The 18,858-nt window shown below is 39.5% G+C and overlaps 1 protein-coding gene across 1 annotated transcript; it reads right to left on the minus strand.

Annotated features, from left to right (window-relative positions):
- cntnap1 (contactin associated protein 1) lies at nucleotides 1-15,581 on the minus strand. The gene is made up of 24 exons (XM_015040861.1): nucleotides 14,683-15,581; nucleotides 10,913-11,014; nucleotides 9,506-9,699; nucleotides 9,072-9,225; nucleotides 8,715-8,918; nucleotides 8,344-8,528; nucleotides 8,108-8,257; nucleotides 7,764-8,025; nucleotides 7,532-7,681; nucleotides 7,267-7,441; nucleotides 6,599-6,705; nucleotides 6,376-6,498; nucleotides 5,950-6,153; nucleotides 5,703-5,859; nucleotides 5,503-5,630; nucleotides 5,001-5,174; nucleotides 4,647-4,865; nucleotides 4,297-4,536; nucleotides 3,985-4,224; nucleotides 3,756-3,883; nucleotides 3,163-3,256; nucleotides 2,848-3,078; nucleotides 2,615-2,659; nucleotides 1-1,420 (listed from the first exon to the last, which is right to left on the minus strand). The coding sequence occupies exons 1-24, from the start codon at nucleotides 14,741-14,743 to the stop codon at nucleotides 1,221-1,223; spliced, it is 3,927 nt and encodes a 1,308-aa protein (XP_014896347.1). The 5' UTR covers nucleotides 14,744-15,581; the 3' UTR covers nucleotides 1-1,220.
- Nucleotides 15,582-18,858: the final 3,277 nt, after the last annotated feature.

Raw genomic sequence — 18,858 nt, forward strand, 5'->3', positions numbered from 1 at the left:
ATTTGAACTAAAGCAAACCAAGCAGCAGCAGCAATGACTGTGTTTTACTAGAATGTGAAGCAAACATTTCCTGCAGTGTCAGATAAAATTATAGTATTGCACTGTGCTGTTGTGGTCCTCTGTAAAAATGTTTTTTGTGTGCGCTTCTTGTATGTCAATCGAGAGGAACGTGTTCCTGAAATTAGTCTATTACTACACACCAAATGTTTATGGACGGACTGATTTTTAATATGTATAATCCTGTCAAACTCTGTAGCACCAAGCTGCTGACAGAATGACTATAGTAAACGGGCCCAGAAGACGGAAGGAATGGAAACTTCAGGGCACTTTGTACCCAGAAAGCTTATTTTACACGTTGACTCCAGTATTACACCAACAATCCACAAGCTTCCACGGTCTGAGGTACTATTTCTTAAAGTTCTCACTCCACATCACCATGTGTTGTGAATCTGAGCAGCCTACTCGACAAAACAGCAAACTAGCAATGCTATGGCAAATCGGAACCACTTACAAGTGCCATTCTGTATAGGAAATGCACTATTATAGGCTGTAATACAACAAATATAAGCAAATGTCTCTTTTACAATCTTTGTATGGATCAAGTCCATAATCATCAGCTTTTTTACTTGGATTTGAATGCTTGCAGCTCTCCAGCTCTTATATATGTGCATTGTCAAACTCTAAGAGTACTAGCTGTTGTTTCAGAATTGGCTCATCTGAGATTGTCCATGAAAGGTATAATTAATATGGCAATCAGTCTATATAGAAAGCTATCAATGAATTTCATCAGGTTCCAAAATGGCTCAGAAAGGAAATCAATCAATAAAAGTTGGAATATGTTCCTTGAAATTCCTCTTTTTTTACCCACAGTGTTTTATCTGAACGCTCTCTGGTGAAGCTAGTGTGCGTTCGGATTAAGCTTGCTCAGATGAGGCACTTCAGTATTTCACCCTGCAATACAGTGTGAGACTTGTTGGCTACTCATGCAACATGGGGCTTGACTTCAGCTTTAAACTTACTAAAACAAGGATTGTGTAAAACAGAGCACCGGGCGTGTTTTATGACGCTCATTCGTCAAACAAAACACAAAACCAAACATAAAAAATAAAACCAAACAATTAGAAAACTTACTACAGGTATCTGTGGTTTTTTTTAAGTGCTAGTTCCCTCAATCCAAACTCATACCAACCCCCACCCATTGTCCAAAACGTCCTACGATGCTAGCCACTTCTGAATTCCTCTTCAATTTCTGGTAGGTACTTCTTTTCCCTCCTCAGGGTCTCTGTCAGTGGCCTGGAGCTGCTCGGAGACTCCAGATTTTTGGGTTCATTGGTGTGGTAACTGCCTTTTTGTTGGTAGGCATAGACGTAGATGGCATACAAACCTCCCAAGAGCAGCAGCAAAGCCAGGATGACAATAACTGAAGGATAAAAATAGTACAGTCAGAACAGGGAGACGGGGAGAAACCTTCTGCTAAATTTTTGACATTATTGAAAATGGGGAGTGTAAATTTAACTTCCGTAATAGGTAAAATTTGCACATCAGTGGAGACCACTGGAATCTTGTTCAAGAATAGAATAGTAAATATCTACCGTTTCCTGAAAGGCTTCAGGCAAATTTAAAACAATAAGGTATTGCTGAAAGCTTATCATTTGATATAAGATTTTACAGGTAAAGGCCACAAACAGTCATAGGGTAAATTATATTTGAAACAAGACAAGTGTAATTTCCCATTCAGATGTTATCTTCAACAGTATATTGGGCAAAGAAAGATGTCTGCTGTTCTATTGTTTAGATGCCTGAATGGTGCGCCAATCCTTAATAACATGCTGATGTCCTGCATTTGCATAATATCCCAGAGGCTAAGTGATCTATTAAGCCGAAACATCCAACGACGAACAGCAAGCTGCGCCCTTGCTGGACTAAATATAGACTGATCCGGTGAAGGTCTTAGACAGAGGTGGAGCAGAGGGGGTGTTTCTGCTGTAGTTTAATCCAGATATTTCAGCTTGGCCTGCTTAGCGGGGGAGACATTTTTGCCCTTTGCCTGTTATTCATTTAAGTCGCATATTGTTTGTTTTCGATATTTAACTTGATGTCTAGTAGATTATGAATCCCAAGTCAGACACATGTGTAAACATAACAAAAGAATGCTCACATATTTGTATCAACAGTAAAACTTAACTGTTATTTATAGTAAAATGCTCATCCAAGTTAAAACACAAGCAATTTCTCATGTAAGTAATCAATGATAAATAGATTTACTACAGTGATGGGACAGAGGGGCTTCTGTCTACTGTATCTAAATTCAGTCTCCAGTCAGATGCCCTACTGATCCTCAAAAGCTTGTTCCAAATCTAAAAACCCTGCTGCTATAAAGGATTAAAGCTTATAATGAAAAACACAATCACAGTGATTCATCAGGGACATCAACAACCAAATACGTTCTTAGGTTGTCAAAGTATTGGTCTTATTTTTAAAAGACGTGTTCAGTGGCAAAAAAAATATTATATTTAAGACAATGTCTGATTAGAAATATGCCAAGATATTTATAAATACTGAGGGACAAGGGTGTTCAGAAAATAAATGGATGGATGGATTTATAAATACTTACAAGTTATCCAGAACAGGCCAAGGTCATCATGGATATAAAAATATTCTGTAACACAAAGAAACAGTAAGTCAAAGATGTAAAATATATATATATATATATATATATATATATATATATATATATATATATATATATATATATATATATATATATATATTTTTTTTTTTTTTTTTTTTTTTTTTTTTTTTTTTTCCTTCAATTTACAGAAATGATGCTGGGTTTTTAAAAATCACCTATGCCAGTGAACCAGGGGTCCACCTCCCAAGGCACATAACCCAGAACAGGAGGAAAGGCCCCACAATTGGACTCAGAGACATAACCTTGCGTTGTTACAGGTGGATCTGTTTCATTTGGACGGAACAGCGCCTTCAGAGGGGCGTAGACGTTGTACCTCACTCCAGAAATGCATCCAATGAAGCCTGGAGCATTGTGCCTTTGGATTTCATAGTCTATGTCACCAACCTCTGCAAAACAAGACACAAGCTAAGAAACACACATTTATTTGATCTAATATGCTCTTTTTTATATGCAGCAAGCAAAATTTTTACCCATAACTCTGCCTAGGAACATGGACTTTGGAGAGTCAAACCTAGCATCTTCCACAAGGGTTATCTTCTCCACAATGGGTTCCATGAAATCCACCTGTGATTGTATATAACTTTTATTAAAGGCTTCTTACTCATAAGAGGTGAATTCATCCAAGCACATATATTTCCTAATAAATCCATTTTCAAACCTGTTAAACATTGCCTAATGAAACCACAACTTGGGAATTTCACTCTGGGATATAGCCCTTAGAATCTGGAGTCATTGCATGTGGTTTGATGGAACTAAAATTGAAGTGGTTGGCCATAATGACTGTTGCTATGGGGGTGGTTTTGCTGCAGGAGGAAATTATGCACGTCATAAAATTAATGGCCTAAATTATTTGGAAATTTTGATGCACCATCTTAAGACATCAGCAAGGAAGTGAAAATGTGAGCATAAATGACTCTTCCAATGGGTCAATGACCCTCAGCGTAATGCCAAATCAGTTATAGAGAAGACTAAGGACAACAATGCTATATTAAGCATAGGGCTCTGAGAGTTGTGAAAACGATGTCGAATTTTATACAGAGTAAACTGTACAGAGATTAAGAACCTGTGTTTTGACGGTTCTGTTGTGTCTGGTTATGTTCACATAGTGAGGGTATCCATCTGCCAGGTTTCGGTGAGTCAGCTGGTACGTGTGTGTTATGAGCCCAAGCTTATAGCGCAGATCTACACTACCTGTAAGAAACAAACAGGGATAGCAGCACAAAGGTTTGGTGAGATAACCACTAGAGCTAAAATGATAAAAGTACACTTTTATTGTGCTTTGCTTCACCTACCATCAACCTTGAGGATAACAGCAATGTAGTCTTGAACAAAGGAACTGATGTAGAGCAATACAGCTGGCTTGTGAAGAGTGCTGAAACTGAACTCTATGTCATCTGCTGTGTCGTTGTACCCGAGACTGAAATTGTCGTAGTGTGGGTCGATCCAGTTTGCCCATGCTGCCTCATCTGAAATGGGTTTCTTTCGTATGTTGTACCTTAGCCACGATCCAACCTCAAAGTGAGCTCCAATGTCTTAGGAATAAACAAACAAGGAATTAGATGCCTGCTACATTCACAATATAAACAAACTAAACATGGAATTACCTTTGTGGCAGTAGAAACCGTCGAAGGCTGTGTTATTACAATCACAAGTGTAGGCTGCATATCCCTCTATGCACTGCCCGCTGTTTCGACAAGGTATGGTGGCATTAAGACACTGTCCAGTGCAGTTCCTCCTTATACCTTGCTCCTCGTTTACTTTTCCTTCCAAATCAAGAGGAACACCATTCATGCGTAATCCTCGAAGGCACCCCAAGAAAGGCCTGAGGGTACGGTTGGCTGCACCTAGTGGAAATAATGCACATGCCATTGCTTAGAGAGCTAGCCTAGAAAAGAAAAACAGATCTTTTTGGTTTCAAATTTGAATTTTAACAAGTTCTACTTGAGGAACCTACCTACAAGGATGGGGTGTGTGAACTCCATGGTGACAAAGGTCTGACCTGGAAACCGTCTGACAGCCCAAGGCTGGTAATCGACCTTGATTCGTGCCAGTTTTGCATTAATCTCAGCCTGAACAAAATGCCACTCATTGTCATTGAGTGGCACAGGCGAGCGAAGAGTCACATTAAGGATGCCATCTCCAACCATAAACACAAACACAAGATTGTGGGTGGCTGCAAGAAAAAGAGAGAGAGAGAGGGAGAGAGAGGGAGAGAGAGGGAGAGAGAGAGAGAGAGAGGGAGGGAGAGAGATGGAAAAACTTTAAATACGATCAGAAAAGGCAAAGATGGTTGGTGAAGTCAACTTACTGTTCAGTTCTATTCGTATAAAGTTTCTAAGCTGGTCATCAGAGTTCTCCAAGAAGACACCAGGTGCACGGTAGGTTTTAAAGTGGAAGGAGATGTCAGCTGTTGATCCAGGCCTGAAAGTGGGGAAGGTGATGTAGGTGGGCTTGGTGAAGGCTATCGTGTTCCAAATATTTCCTGTGAAAATGACAAAAAATGTGTTTGACAACTGGGCGTGCCTACAGAGCGCTGAGGCCCAGACAGTTTTGTTGTTACTTTTATTTCACAATGTGATGGCATGTGACGTCTTGTGAGTTTACTGATTGGTGAATGCTTAGCGGTTGTATTGATAATATCTGAATTACTAAGTAAGTTTGTGCTGTGAATTATTTTATGGTTACTAGCTATTTTCTTACTAAAAATGTTTTGGGTTTTTTTACTGAAAGGAAAAAAAAGATGTGCTCTGATCCCCAAAATGAAAGAAGTAGAAATGAAAAGCCAGTAATCAAATTGTAACTGAACTCACTGTCACCGTGGCAACGGAGTGGACCAACTGTGAAATGAGCTTCTGAACCAGTTCTGTTCGTGTCGCCAATCACCAATCTCCTCACAGGCAGGTGGTCTCTGAAGTCCAAATAGCCTTTATCCGAGTACCTGGAAAGCAATCGAAGGATAAAATGAATGTCGATATAAAAAACACAAGTCAAATTTGGTGGTGCCTTTTACCATTGCCTGTAGTCAGCATCACAGTTGCACTGAAACTTGGGGTCCACACAGGTTTGGTTGATAGCACAGCCACATTTTTGGACTTCCCTGAACGTCCCACCCCAGTAATAGTGGCTCTCGTTATTCCGACCGATCCAGTAACTAAAAGGCCTTCCCTCTAATTTCAAATAGATATGCATGTGAGTCACTAAAGTCTTTAATATTGACTTCAGACGTAAGTAAAGGAATTCAGACTGATCTCACTCACCGGGGGTGTTGAGGAGACGAGACTTATAGCATGAATAGTCGATCCACTGCTCACAGTACATGGAGGTGTTGGCCAGAGCACTGACTTCATCCCATGAAGCATTCCAGTAGTTCACATCTGCAATATATGGCTTGTCTATCGAGCTTCCACTCACTCTGGTTCCTTCAACTCGGTCATGCATGATCACCGTCCAAGCTTTATATGCTGCAAAGATGTTTTTTTTTGTTTTTTTTAAGCAGAAAAGATTAGAGTAGGAAAGTAAAGCAACTACTTTTCAGCACAGACATCGCTGCATTTATCTCTTCTTAATTTCCTGTGAAATGTCCCTCCTCCTGTCTCATAACAGATAGCATGCCCATCTGTTTTTATGAAGGGTGAACACAACGCTGATAAAGCTGCATTTTAGCAACAACAGTGATTACTCACACTTCATTTTGCAGTACACCTCAAATGGTTTTAGCGGCCCACTGAGATCAGGATCGATGGTGTAGTTTCCAGACCAGTACTTGCCGCTGAGCCTGTAGGCCTCGCATGATTCTTTGTAAACCGCTGTTGTTGGAAAAGTATGATCAATTTGTTAATATAAACAAGAAATAGTGCTTAAGTTAAGTGTAAATCAATAAAAAAAAGGGTTTTGAACACCACTCACACATGTGACACACTTCTCCTTTGTAGCCTGTATTTTCACAAATGCAGATGAAGTCGTCCCAAGACTGGATGCATCTGCCCTCATGTTCACACGGGTTTGGAGTACATCTGTAGATGAAAGACTTGTTTTTATTAAGTTTTTCTACAATTGTAAAGAATATAGCACATGAAAACCATACCTTAACTACTTTTCTCCAGCTACCCAAAATAATCTCCTCTTCCAAACAGATATTACTATGTTTGGAATTTCTATGTTTGAAAAAAAAATAGTTCAGTTCGAATGCCTAAAAATATGTCAAAATTTCTCTAGTATAAATGATTTTTTTTTTTTTAAGAATATAATGAAAATCCAGGATTAGATGTAAATGTAAAAATTCTTACTATCGCCATAAACTGAGTTGGGAGATATTCAGATATTTCATTCCCTTGGTATCACTTTGTTGATAAGAATTAGGGTTAGGATCTTTGTTATGTTGTGCTTCATTGCAACATTAGTAAGTAGATTCTGATGTCACAAATAATGAAATCAGACTCGGAATCATCAACTGAAGTGTTGGTTTATAAGACAAAATATAGCTTAAAAAGCTCAATCATGCTATAAGATGATCAGAGAAAATCAGAATTAAAGTTCACCTACACATTATTGCAGTGCTTTGAGTCATTTCATACCTGTCAGTAATCCCACACGTCCCTATCAACAGCTCCTCGTATCGAGCCCACTGTCGCTGCAGTGTGATGTCAATATCAAGCTGCTCGTTGTCTATGAATATGTGCTGCATGCAGCCGTGAAAGCGATTCAGTTTGGTCTCACACTTGAACAATGTGTTATTGGTTTTCGGACAACCTGAAAGCATGAAAAGAAATGTTGTGCGACTATAAAATCAAACAATCAGCATAACAGAGCTCTTCGCGGGAGTTAAAATGATCGACTCGCCTCCAAAAAAGTAGCGATCTCCTGTCCGTATGCTGAAGGGGTTGGTGATCTTTAGTGGTGAACCTTCTTCTTCATCTATGGTTAGAGTCAGTAGGTTGTCTCTGGCTGCCAAGTCCACAGTATGCCAGTAACCGTCATTGAGTCGGTATCCTGAGGAACAAGAACAGGGATTTCAAGAACTGCAGTGTCTAAATAAGAAGTTTAAATCTTGTAAGAAATGCCTAAAGCCCACCTGCACCAAACTGAATTTTCTTCTTTCCCGTCTGGAAAATGGTGACATTGATCTGACCCTCACTGAGACCTAACTCGAGGGCACCCAGGTTATCAGCAAAGCGTGTGAACATCAGCAGCCCAGTGTAGTCCCAGGAGCGAAACTTAAACTTGACAAACAGCTTCGGCCTTCCGAAGAACCCCGGCACTTGCAAGAAGTTGTTGGGTCCGGCAAACGTCATTGGTCTAAGCAGAATGTCTCGGCAGGCAAAATGCATCTTTTTCTGTTACAATGGAGAAATTGGACCGTTTAAGTTGGGATAAAACATTTTCAACAAATTCTTTACTGTTAATGCAAAGCTTTACCTTTCGAGGAATGCGAACATCAGGGTCTTCTCTCTTGGCTTTGTCAATAACGTTGACTCCATTAATAAAGACGTTTTCCAGACACCCACGGAAATTCGGTATGGTAGGAAGGTGAGGTAAGTTTGGCTCTATTACTCCTCCAACGTACATCTAAATGACATACAGTTCAAGTTTTCAGCTTGAAACCATGTCAGACATTCTGGACATCAATGTAATGATTTTATATTTTGCATTACCTGATTATCCAGATCCAGGTGAGTAAATTCTCCCTTACAAACAGCTGTCACTGTCTGACTGTCCACTGTAAAGTTCACCTGTCGACCATAGCGCTTGATAGTGACATAGTGCCAGTGTAGATTATCCAAAAGGCTACCTGCTGTCAGAGTGATTCGGCCATCGACTTTATGTATAAAGCTGCTTCCTAAGAAACAAAGGAAAAATTGAAAAAGGCTTTAAAAACATATAAATAGATGCTTTTTACCATCACTGAAAGAAGTAAAGTCACTGAAGTCACTGATGCTTAAGCTCAGTGAGCATGCTTTCTTTGTTCACTATGATAAAAAAAAAAATTAATTCACAAAATTTTAAATTCCCTCTCATTTCTCACCCAGGCTGATGTGCAGATAAAGACGGCCTTTTTTTAGCTCCAGAGTCAAGAGGTCTCCCTGAATCCCCTCGCTGTGTAACAGCAGACCATCTTGCTCCAGAGTCTTAAAGTTTATGGCAATGTGGTCATGCAAAGTACGCGACCTTTTTCCTGGATAGGTGTAGACCACTGAGTCATCTCCGTTGTATTGCAGCACATAGGAATCTGGAAGAGAGGCAATGTTAAAAACTACATCTTAAGAATTTCAACCAGTAACAATTTTGTTTCATATTTCTGTTTTATCCTTACGAACTGAATGACAGAAATTATTTTATTTTTTTTTTTTGTAAATCCTTTCCACTCATCACTGATTTTTACCATAAGAGCACCCATAGAGCTCCAGTCTCACGCCAATCTTTCCTCCATTCTCCGTGTTCCACTCCAGAGGCAGCAGACGAATGTGTTTAGCAGTGAAGGCATAATGGAAGACATTCCTCTTCACCTGATAGTAATTCCAGTTAGCAGGCAGGGTCTGTGCACAGATGAGATAGGGAGAGTTATTTAGTCAATGCCTATGGTGTTAATGCCTTATTTGGAGACTGGAGATGAACTGATGATGAGATTAGATTTGGCACTATTATGCCGCACTGACTTTGTTTCAGCCCCATTGGCAATAAATATAACAAAGCCACCCCTAAAATACCCTAAATCGGCTATAAAGATTACATTATGTTATTATGACAGTTTAATCCTCGGCTCAGCTGTGTTTTGTCCCTCATTCTACCCCTCCAGCTTTAGCTCATGACACCTACAGAATTTCCTCCTTTCATGATGTACGGTGTCCAGGAGTCTGGTCTGTCTCCATACAGAAGTGTGTACTTGGAGACCCAGTCATAAGAATTAAACGTCCCCTGGGTTGCGATTGCCACCAGTCTGTACTTCCTGCCCAGATCAACCTGCAGCCACGGCTGTTTGTCTCTGGGGGATGGGGACCAGCCGCTGCTGCCTGTAGGGCAGAGAAGAAAGTGACAGCTTAAGATATCACGAAATAGTGGCTGGAATGTTAAATAGTTGACATTTAAGCTACATTATAACCCTATTTTAAAAAGAGCAGTGAGTAAAAACCTTTTTGTTGCAGTGTCTGTGTTTGGATGAAGTTCAATTGATTGCATCAATTCCTTTTTTGCTAATCACGTTAAATTGATCATAAATGATTAGATTTCTAGTAATTGTTAGATCTCAGTATAGAAGCACCAATAAGCATAATCTCAGGGGTGTCCTATCAGAAGCTATCTGCCTCACCATTATTGCTCCCAACAGACCACACTAAAAACAAAAGGTCACAGTAGAAAAAAATATATTCTTACACCACCATATTGTCTTCTATCATTGTGTAAATACTGATGAAATCCCTGTAGTTTCCCTCGGTATCTAGTTATGCATGATTAAATATTTGTATTTAGGCTATATGATTGGATCATACTGGCATGAGTGGAACTCAATATTTACCCAATTGGATTCTAAATAATTGCACTTGCATTGCAGCTGCTTTCTGATAACATTTGCTGTGATTTTCTGCTATATAAGTAAACAAAACTGAAACTTAGCTGAGATTAATTTGTGTAGATGTTTTTCTAGTAGAAATTAATTTCATTTCTATGCAATTGTTATTTAAAATAACACATAAGATTCTATTCAGTTTTATGTGACAAATTGAATATGCTTTATTGCCCCTGATATTGAGTCAATCCTATGTTTTTGTCTCCTCAACCATTTGATGCCCTTCAAATTAGAAATGTTCATGCAGGTATGTAACCCTGTAACAAAGATATTTTATATGTAATGTATGTGCAGAACCGTTTTGGCTGAAATTTATTGAAAATATTTTTAATTAAATTAAATTATCCTGTCATTCTCAATACAGTAATCAAATTCTAAGGTTTCGTCCCTTTAAGGATTATCTCTTCCTTTAGGTGAATTTAGTAATATGTTAAAAATAGGTAACAGCAACATGGTGGGTAAATCCTGTTTTGATGTAATAATCCCAGAGCAACGCTGCTTTACATCCAAACACACCAGATGCAAATAAGAGGAACGAAACCCTCCTTGATGCTATGAGTCACACTTTAGCTTTCTGCTTATAAGAAGTTAAATGCTACCAAGGATTGAGCTGAATAGCAATTGCATGGAGAAAATGCAGATAATGAATGGGAACTTACCATAAAGTTTTGCAAAGTTGGCAGAGTACAGAAAATTATATCTTGAAGAGGCCAGGAATGAGGAGGCATAGAGCCCAGAGATGAGTGGATCAACACATTCTCCTGCAGAAACCAAATGAATGACATCAAAGTCAGGAAGTACCAAAATTACTTCTCATTATGCTGCAATGAAGCTCTGCCACTGTAAAAAGCCCCAGTCTGACTTTAATAAGTGGTCGATTCAGGCTGTGTGAAACACTAATTCATATTTCACAGTAAGCACAGACCCATAAGCAGGTGGAGCAGAGCTCATAAATCTAACAGACTGCCCTTAGATCTCCTAAGAGAGCATGTCTGGCTTACATCTTTGTTCCCTCACTATTTTGGGGGCAAGCTATAAACTAAAGGCTAAATTTAACTCTGAAATACATTTTCAAACATATCACACAGTTCCAGACCTTTTTTTTTTTTTTTTTTTTAAAAAAAAAAACGGGCACGTAGTCTAACTTTGCTAAATGGGTAAAAACATTGGAGTGTCACATAAACCTCTCTGTGTTTACTCAACTTTATGATAAGAATAGACGCTTTTTCTGAGTTAGAAAGTCACAGTAAAACCGAGAGCACAACGCAAACATGTCGGGTTGTTCTGCACGTCATTGTGAGACTGATAGTAAAGTCCCCAATCTGCTCTCTAGCCCAGGTCTAATAAAAGTAACCGTAATTCTGCCTAATCTCACTTCTGTCACAAACAACAATGAATGTCTGATGCCTTCAACTTCAGCTGCAGAAGAAAAACTGTCCCTTTTTAAGTGCCAGAATATTGCTTTTTATACTCTAAAAAGATTAAATATAGGTAGACTTCATATCTAAAAGCACAGGGTTTTACTTAGTGGAAAAATTCACTTTTTCATTAAGAATTTCTTTGTCCTTAGACGGTGCGTTTACTGGAAAAGAAGGAAGTTTCATTTTGTAAGTGTGTTATTATGCTAGCAGAGGTCATAAAGAAAGGTTAGAGACTAGGGATAATGGCAGAACTATGGAGTCTGCAAATAGGCGAGTATAAAGCAGAATGTGGTGTCAAATCGCAAAATGACATTGCAGTGAAGCAGAGGACTTTAATGAGAGCAAATCCTATGTCGAAGGGACATGAGAAAGCAAAATGTTTCCATCTTGACCTAGAGCAGCCATGAGGCTAATAAACTGTGCCTCGAACACACCCTTCTGCATGCTGCACTGAGATATACTGGAGCTTTAATATGTTATTCACACAAGCTGAACTTCTGTCCTCTTCTATGACCGAACAGGCTGCACACTCAGGTGGAAGAAACGTGCTGAGCGAGTGAAAGGTGACCTCTGTCTCAAATGACCTTCACTTGTTTTAGCACACAGAGATCCCTTCTAGGCTGCAAGTTATCAATAAGAGGTCCATTTTCCATCGCAGCATCATCTCTTTTCTGCTACTTGGTCTTTTCCACAGAAATATTAAGAAGCCCTGTGCACTCCCACTTTCACAATTGTTCTTTTTTGCTAATGGTTTTGATTTAATTCCTCGCGATGCTGTGAAGGTGGAATGGATTTCACTTTAAAAACTAAAATTAGCTCTATTTTAGACTGCAGTAGGTTAACTCAGATTACTTAGCTCTTCCTTACTGCAAGCTTGACACGTACTCTGCACCTCCACCCAGTCGGTGTGTCATTTTCTTTTTTCCTTGCTCTCACTCCTCTGTCTTTATCTCCATCCAAACTCTAAAAATAACCTTGCATCCCAATCATTTTCTTGTGTTACATCTGAATCCTCTGCTTTGCTGCCTCTTTCATCCCAAGTGGGTGTTGCTATGACGCAGCAATTAAAGTGGACCATAGAGAGAGCCCAGCCCACTGATTTTCCTCTATTTCTAATCTTGTCACAATCTTCAACCTCTTCAACCTTTATACATTCTGCATTCGTTCTGTGAATGCAGAATGTATTTGGTTCTGTGAACCTTTATACATTCGCTCTGTGACGATCAGTGCAACTCTTAGAGACCACAGCACCATTACTGCTGAATCATCAGTCTGCTTTTAAGACATGGGCTGCTCCGTCTGGGCCGAGACATCATTTCTGAGAGTTGCATCCATTATGCACAGAGGCAAATCTTAAAGCTGGCACTGTGCGGGAGACCACTGAGGAGCAGCACTAACTACAACACGTTGCTGCAATGCCAATGATATACCAGAAACAAGAAGAGGAATTAGAAAAGGCTAATATAAAGCTTTCTGTTAAAGCAGATTGACTGAATAATTTATGCTGAGGCAGCCTTCACAGCAGGGTGTGCCAGAATACGACCTGCGACACAAAACTGGAACCCATGCTGAAGTATCAATCATATTCAGAATTTTACTCTGATGGAATATATAATAAAATAGTTTATTTGTGCGTCATTCTTCTGTGTTTTCTTTTCACCATTAATATTAACAGCATATGAAAACTCTTCAAATTTTTTGCAAAGCATCTCATAGGAACTTTGCAGCCCCACCCTAAAAGCGGATCATAAGCTTTAGGATCTGATGATCCATCCATTTGAGTCTGACACACCTCCACCATGCATACACAACCCATATACAACAATGTCCAGCATTATTTCCATAAACCTTTGTCAGGCAGATATCTAGGCCTGCAGTGATTAATCTGTATAACCAAACATCTTCAACCAGCTCAAAACAGCAAGACTCCTGCAATCAGCAGCATGCCATAGATTACATGCTAACTTTTTTCTTCATTCCTAAAATTTGTTTGAAATATTTTTAGCAGTTATGCCACAAATAATATTGTGTTATAAGTAATTCTAAAACTAATGCGCAACACAAATATGTAAAGTTTATCCATGTTACTATAATAAACTTGTTAAATCATGTTTCCATACTCAATAGTTCACATTTTGTAGCTCTTGGTTGACACCCCAACAGGGTTTCCTAAACTGATGAGTCAGTGAAAACCCTATGAGGTCATAGCCGGTAATCAAAAAGGCAGCTTGTCAGTACGGACTGAACCTCTGATGGATCGCAACCCCTGTCTCTGTCGCCAAATCCACCCTATGATTTGTAATGATTCCCCCATGCAGGTGCACGCAGGCTACCCAAAAAAAAAAAAAAAAAGTACTGCAGTGGGCTGGTCCTGGTGAGGACAGAGCCCCGCTGTCTCTCAACCATCCTCATTCAAAAGCGTTTAAGAGATTTTCAACAGCAAGGTTCTAAAACATATCTGAATAAATATAGATATCGTATCTTGTATTATGAGCACAAGTGACGCGGCGCCTTATGAAACTAAAGATGTGCAGCACGCTGGGGGGAAAAAACTTGCGTGCTGCCTGAGAGAAAGCACTGCAATGCAGACAGTCCTGTGCTGGAGAGGGACCACCGTGCGCACCCTCTGCAGGACAGACGCGATCTGCCAGCGCACCTTTTTTTTTTTTTATGTGTGTTATTCCGCTAACCGACGCCTTTAAAACTCCCGCAGTCAAAAGAAGCGCTAAATAGAAAACGCAATCATCCGGCTTTTATCACAATGTCTGATTTGACTGCAATGTGCGTTGCCCTTCAAACATCCCAGCATTTCAGGCTTTGCCCTCCATTAGTAGGCTATTTGATAAATGCTGTGCCTCTGGATGCAATCCTTAACTTTTCCAGCTACATCAGCCCAACATAAAGCAGATTCTAGGTAAGACATCGTTATGCACTCTGAAATACGGCATAATTTACCTATGCACTAGCAAGCGGTTACACATGAACAATTTCTGTTTGACAAGACTTACGTGATGAGCAATGTTGAAAACCCAAAAACAAGAGGCATATGCTCAATATGTTGCAAGTCATCCTTCACTTAGAAAGACGTTTCTCCACATAGGCTATGTTAATTAGATCGAAGATTCCTCTGCAGCATCCTCTCACCCCCTTTTTAGCCCAACTTTAACTCGCACGGCTCCAACTCCTCTTCCCGGGATCTCGGGCAGCCTCTACCGGGGCGGGGACGCGCTTCGGATGCTGGTGCTGATGCTGAGCTTCACCGAGAGCGCGCTTTTTGGTTTTTTATCTCTTTTATATTGCTCAGTTTATAGGTACATCTCGTAAGGTTCCTGGTCCGGCGTCTGACATTTCGGTAAAAGTGCTTAAAAGGCGCTGGGAATCTTGTTGACCAAGGTGGGAGTGGGGTTCCTTTGCGTCTCTTCCAAGGGGAGTCTGGGTTCTCAGATGCAGAGGAGGCAGTGGGGGAGGAATGTCAAAACTTTTTAGGTCCACTGCAGTCTGCAAGCGTTTTTCTAGATGACTTAGGTATTTTTGCTAGCTTTCTTAAATCTTAACAGTAGAGATGTGGATAGTAATATTAATACAGAAAAATATGTTTTTCTGCCATTGCTCTTTTCTGTTCATTTCCTCCACTCACTGTTTCATTTCAGTAGGCTGCACAAGCATGCACTGCTGATGTGAAGGATGATCGAGATGTCTTTCTTTCCAGGAGTGCGGATCAGATCTTATCCCCAAAACAGAAAATTCCCATCCTCTGGGGTAGGGGCAGCCATAGAGGAAGGTAGTCACATCCTTCACAGCAGTTTGCAAGGTCGTCCGGTCTGTCCGTCCAGCCTCGTCCTGGTGCCTTTTCAAACCATCACGTTTTCAAATGTGCTCACAGCAGTACAAAGTTACAGGATGATGATGCCAGCTGCGCCTGACCTCAGACTCATCTTTTCAGACGCACACATAGGTGGGGGCAGGGTGTGTGGGGTAGAGGGATTTGTGCAAACGGGTGGCACACTGACCACAAAAAAAAAAGGCTTTGGGATTAAGGAGGGGGGTTTATGTAGTGTCTGTGTGCCACTGATGATGTGAGATTGAATGCTTGGGCCAAGGACGGATTTGCAGAGTTTTTCAATCAAATCAGATTGTCAGCTTGTAAGCTCCCTGCCTCTGGCTTTTTCCATGAAATACCATAAGAGTAGAAATATTGTTAATGCAAGAAGAGAACACAATTGAATACAGAAGAAAGCATAAAGTAGGCCAACAAATCTGCAGGGAATAATGGCACCGCATCGGATTGGCCGGGCAGCGCATTAGAATTTATTTAACTGATAGGGTTAAAAAACTATTAAGTGAACAAAGACCTCTCAGTCAGGGAAGAAATAATTATTTTCTAATGTCCTGCTCTTAAGCTTTGTCACAGGCCTTTTCCGCGTGATTTCTGCAACGAAAGCTCAGTGTGTTTAGAAAAGATCACAAACTTATAAACCACAGAGACAAACATACTAATTTATGTAAAGGTACCCATACCATTGTTTTAAACCAGAATGGAAAGCATGATGACATCAATTGGCATGTCGGTGCCACATTCAGTAATGCCGTTTTAGCCAAGGTCACCCTCTCGCCTGACTAATGGAAAATCTCTAAATGTCTCTGGCTGTAAATGGCCCTTTGGAAATGCCTGGTCCCTTCTTCATCATTCTTGATAAATCCTATCACATTTTTCTCACAGAGTTTCATTCACCTTTTTCGTGGGAAAACGTAATTCTTCTTTAGACTAAATGTTTCAGAATTGGAACCTGGAATTGTCAACTTTACAACAGTGAAAGAACAGAAGTTTGCCATGAATTTACTCCAGAGATCAGGTTCAAAAATGGATGGATGGATGGATGGATGGATGGATGGATGGATGGATGGATGGATGGATGGATGGATGGATGGATGGATGGATGGATGGATGGATGGATGGAGCTGGTAGGCATCTGGTTTGCCATCTGTTTAGCTCTTTGCATCTGTCCTTGTGGAAACCACATAGATCATTAGAGGAAACCTAATGCAGATACAACAGCTCACTGTTTAATATAATAAGCTGATTAATGAAAGCAGTCAGAGGCAGATATTATCTTATTAACCTAAAACCTTGGACTTATTATTGTGATCTATTACTGTGTTTATTTGTGTGATAAAAACTATACATGTCTGTTAATGTTAAAAAAATGTTTTTTTATTAAATTTGTGACTTAATATGTCATTGTATGCCTTGCACTATTTTGACATGTATGTATGTAAATAATAATAATAATAATAATAATAATAATAATAATAATAATAATAATAATAATAATAAAAACTGTTTTTTTTTTCATCTTACTTTCAGTCATCAGATAAGCATGTCTGCAGTGTCAGAGTATTCAATTCCAAAAATTACCACTAGATGGCAACTAAAGCTCACGCTTAAATTTCTGCGTCTTACGTTTGAGTGAAACTGCTACCAGGTTTGTCTTGAATTGTGGGAGATTAACTTTTAAGACACAGAAGGTATTTGCAAATATACACAGGACTTCATTGTTCTCTTTGAACAATACAATGCATTGGTGCTTTTTTAATTGTAACAAAATGTGAAAAAGTACAAGGTGTAAGATCGATTTACCACAGAACTTTTACTCAAAGCAAAAAATATGCAGTAAAAATCATTATTGTAATGAAGCAGATTCAAACAAGGCATGCTGACAAATATATTAGTATGTTTTTTTTTTCTCACAGGAGATGTTTTGTTTTTTGTCCTTTTTGTCTGGGATCAGATCTGATTTTGGCTTAATCCTGTCAAGTTTTTTTTCCATAGGGGTGCCATTGGGCTTTTACCACAAACATGGAAACACAGATCGCATTCTGTACGGTGCCTATATGCAAACAAAAACACACGTACAGAGGAATCATTATGCTGATCTGTCATCATGGATGAGTGCTACTTGTCATGAAGATGGATGATGGATCGTGTGGAGGTTTGTATGATGAACGTGGGCTCTTTTCATGTTTCTGATGTGTCAAGCACAAAACAAAAGCATATAATGCTGACAGTGACAATCGGAACCGGAAACTGCCGAATTCAGCAAGATATTGTCCCTGCTGGCTTGCTGATGACACAGCATCTATGGGAACCTAATTTTAAGTGTAGTTGTATAGGAGCTGCAGTAAACAGAACAGCCTTCTGTCAGGTGTCCATACACTACTATGATTCCCAGCAGCAGCTGAAAATAAGCCTTAGCAGGGGATGTGCAAATTAGCATCTCACTTCTCTACATACACTCTCAGTGCCCAGGAAACATGGTTCTCAAACTATGATGTGTGAGCTGCCTTTAGAGGGACTCAGAAGTCATTTTTGGTTTCCAGTATTTGTTTAATGAATATGAAATCAACTGTAACTTAAGCATTTTTTTAATCTTTGTTTCATCGGAAGTTTTCAAAAAGAAGTGCAGAGGTCAACAGAGAACTGAAGCAGACAAAGTGAGCCACGAACGGGAGCTGGTGTCTACTTTTGCACTGTGTTCTACTTGCCTCTGAACTAAGACATCAAATCAAATTCAACCCATTTTCAAGGTCCAAGTTCAAACCCCAGAACTTGGACCATGTTATCACCAGTGTGATTTGTTTTTTAATGTGTTATTGCCCAGACTCACCACCAGGAGGAATACAAGCTAAAAAACCAGCCATTTTCCAACATTTTTACAAAAGGAGTGTCTGAAAACTTTATGAGATACAAAGATCAGAAGTGCAAATAAAAGATTTGTAGTGCAGAGTTGGACCCTGAAGTTTAGGCTGGTGAGAAGCTGTCAGCTTTTCCATCTGGAATCCAGAGACATTGTTCTGGTAATTTTTCAAAGGTCAAGGCCAATAGTGGGAGTTTCCTATTTCTTTTTTTGTTTTTATTGTTTAATGGCCATTGATATGGGTTGTAGTTGGGAAACTAAAATAAGATTTTAGGGTCAATGTTACCTTGAGCTGTTTTTTTTTTTTTTTAAAGGTTCCTATTTATCAATCATAAATTAAAAGAAATTTGACTTTATAAGTTCATGCCGTGAAATTGGGCCTGTGTCTCTTTAAGAAGCTTCTACTCTTGCTGACACGTCAGCACGTCATCACAACAGTGTTTCTTCACTAAGCTTTTAACAGCCTTTCTTAAAATTGTTGGACTTAGA

The sequence above is a fragment of the Poecilia latipinna genome, unplaced genomic scaffold (assembly GCF_001443285.1).
Source record: "Poecilia latipinna isolate Pla-1442-1.1 unplaced genomic scaffold, P_latipinna-1.0 Scaffold531, whole genome shotgun sequence".
NCBI classification, from domain to species: Eukaryota; Metazoa; Chordata; class Actinopteri; order Cyprinodontiformes; family Poeciliidae; genus Poecilia; species Poecilia latipinna.

Bases quoted from the DNA above. Each gene is read 5' to 3' on its own strand.
- cntnap1 (XM_015040861.1), bottom strand. From the start codon at position 14,743: ATGACTTGCAACATATTGAGCATATGCCTCTTGTTTTTGGGTTTTCAA. The intron at 9,700-10,912 runs GTAAGTTCCCAT...TCTGCCCTACAG, and splicing joins CAACTTTGCAAAACTTTATG to GCAGCAGCGGCTGGTCCCCA. The intron at 5,631-5,702 runs GTAAAAGGCACC...ATTGCTTTCCAG, and splicing joins GATGCTGACTACAGGCAATG to GTACTCGGATAAAGGCTATT.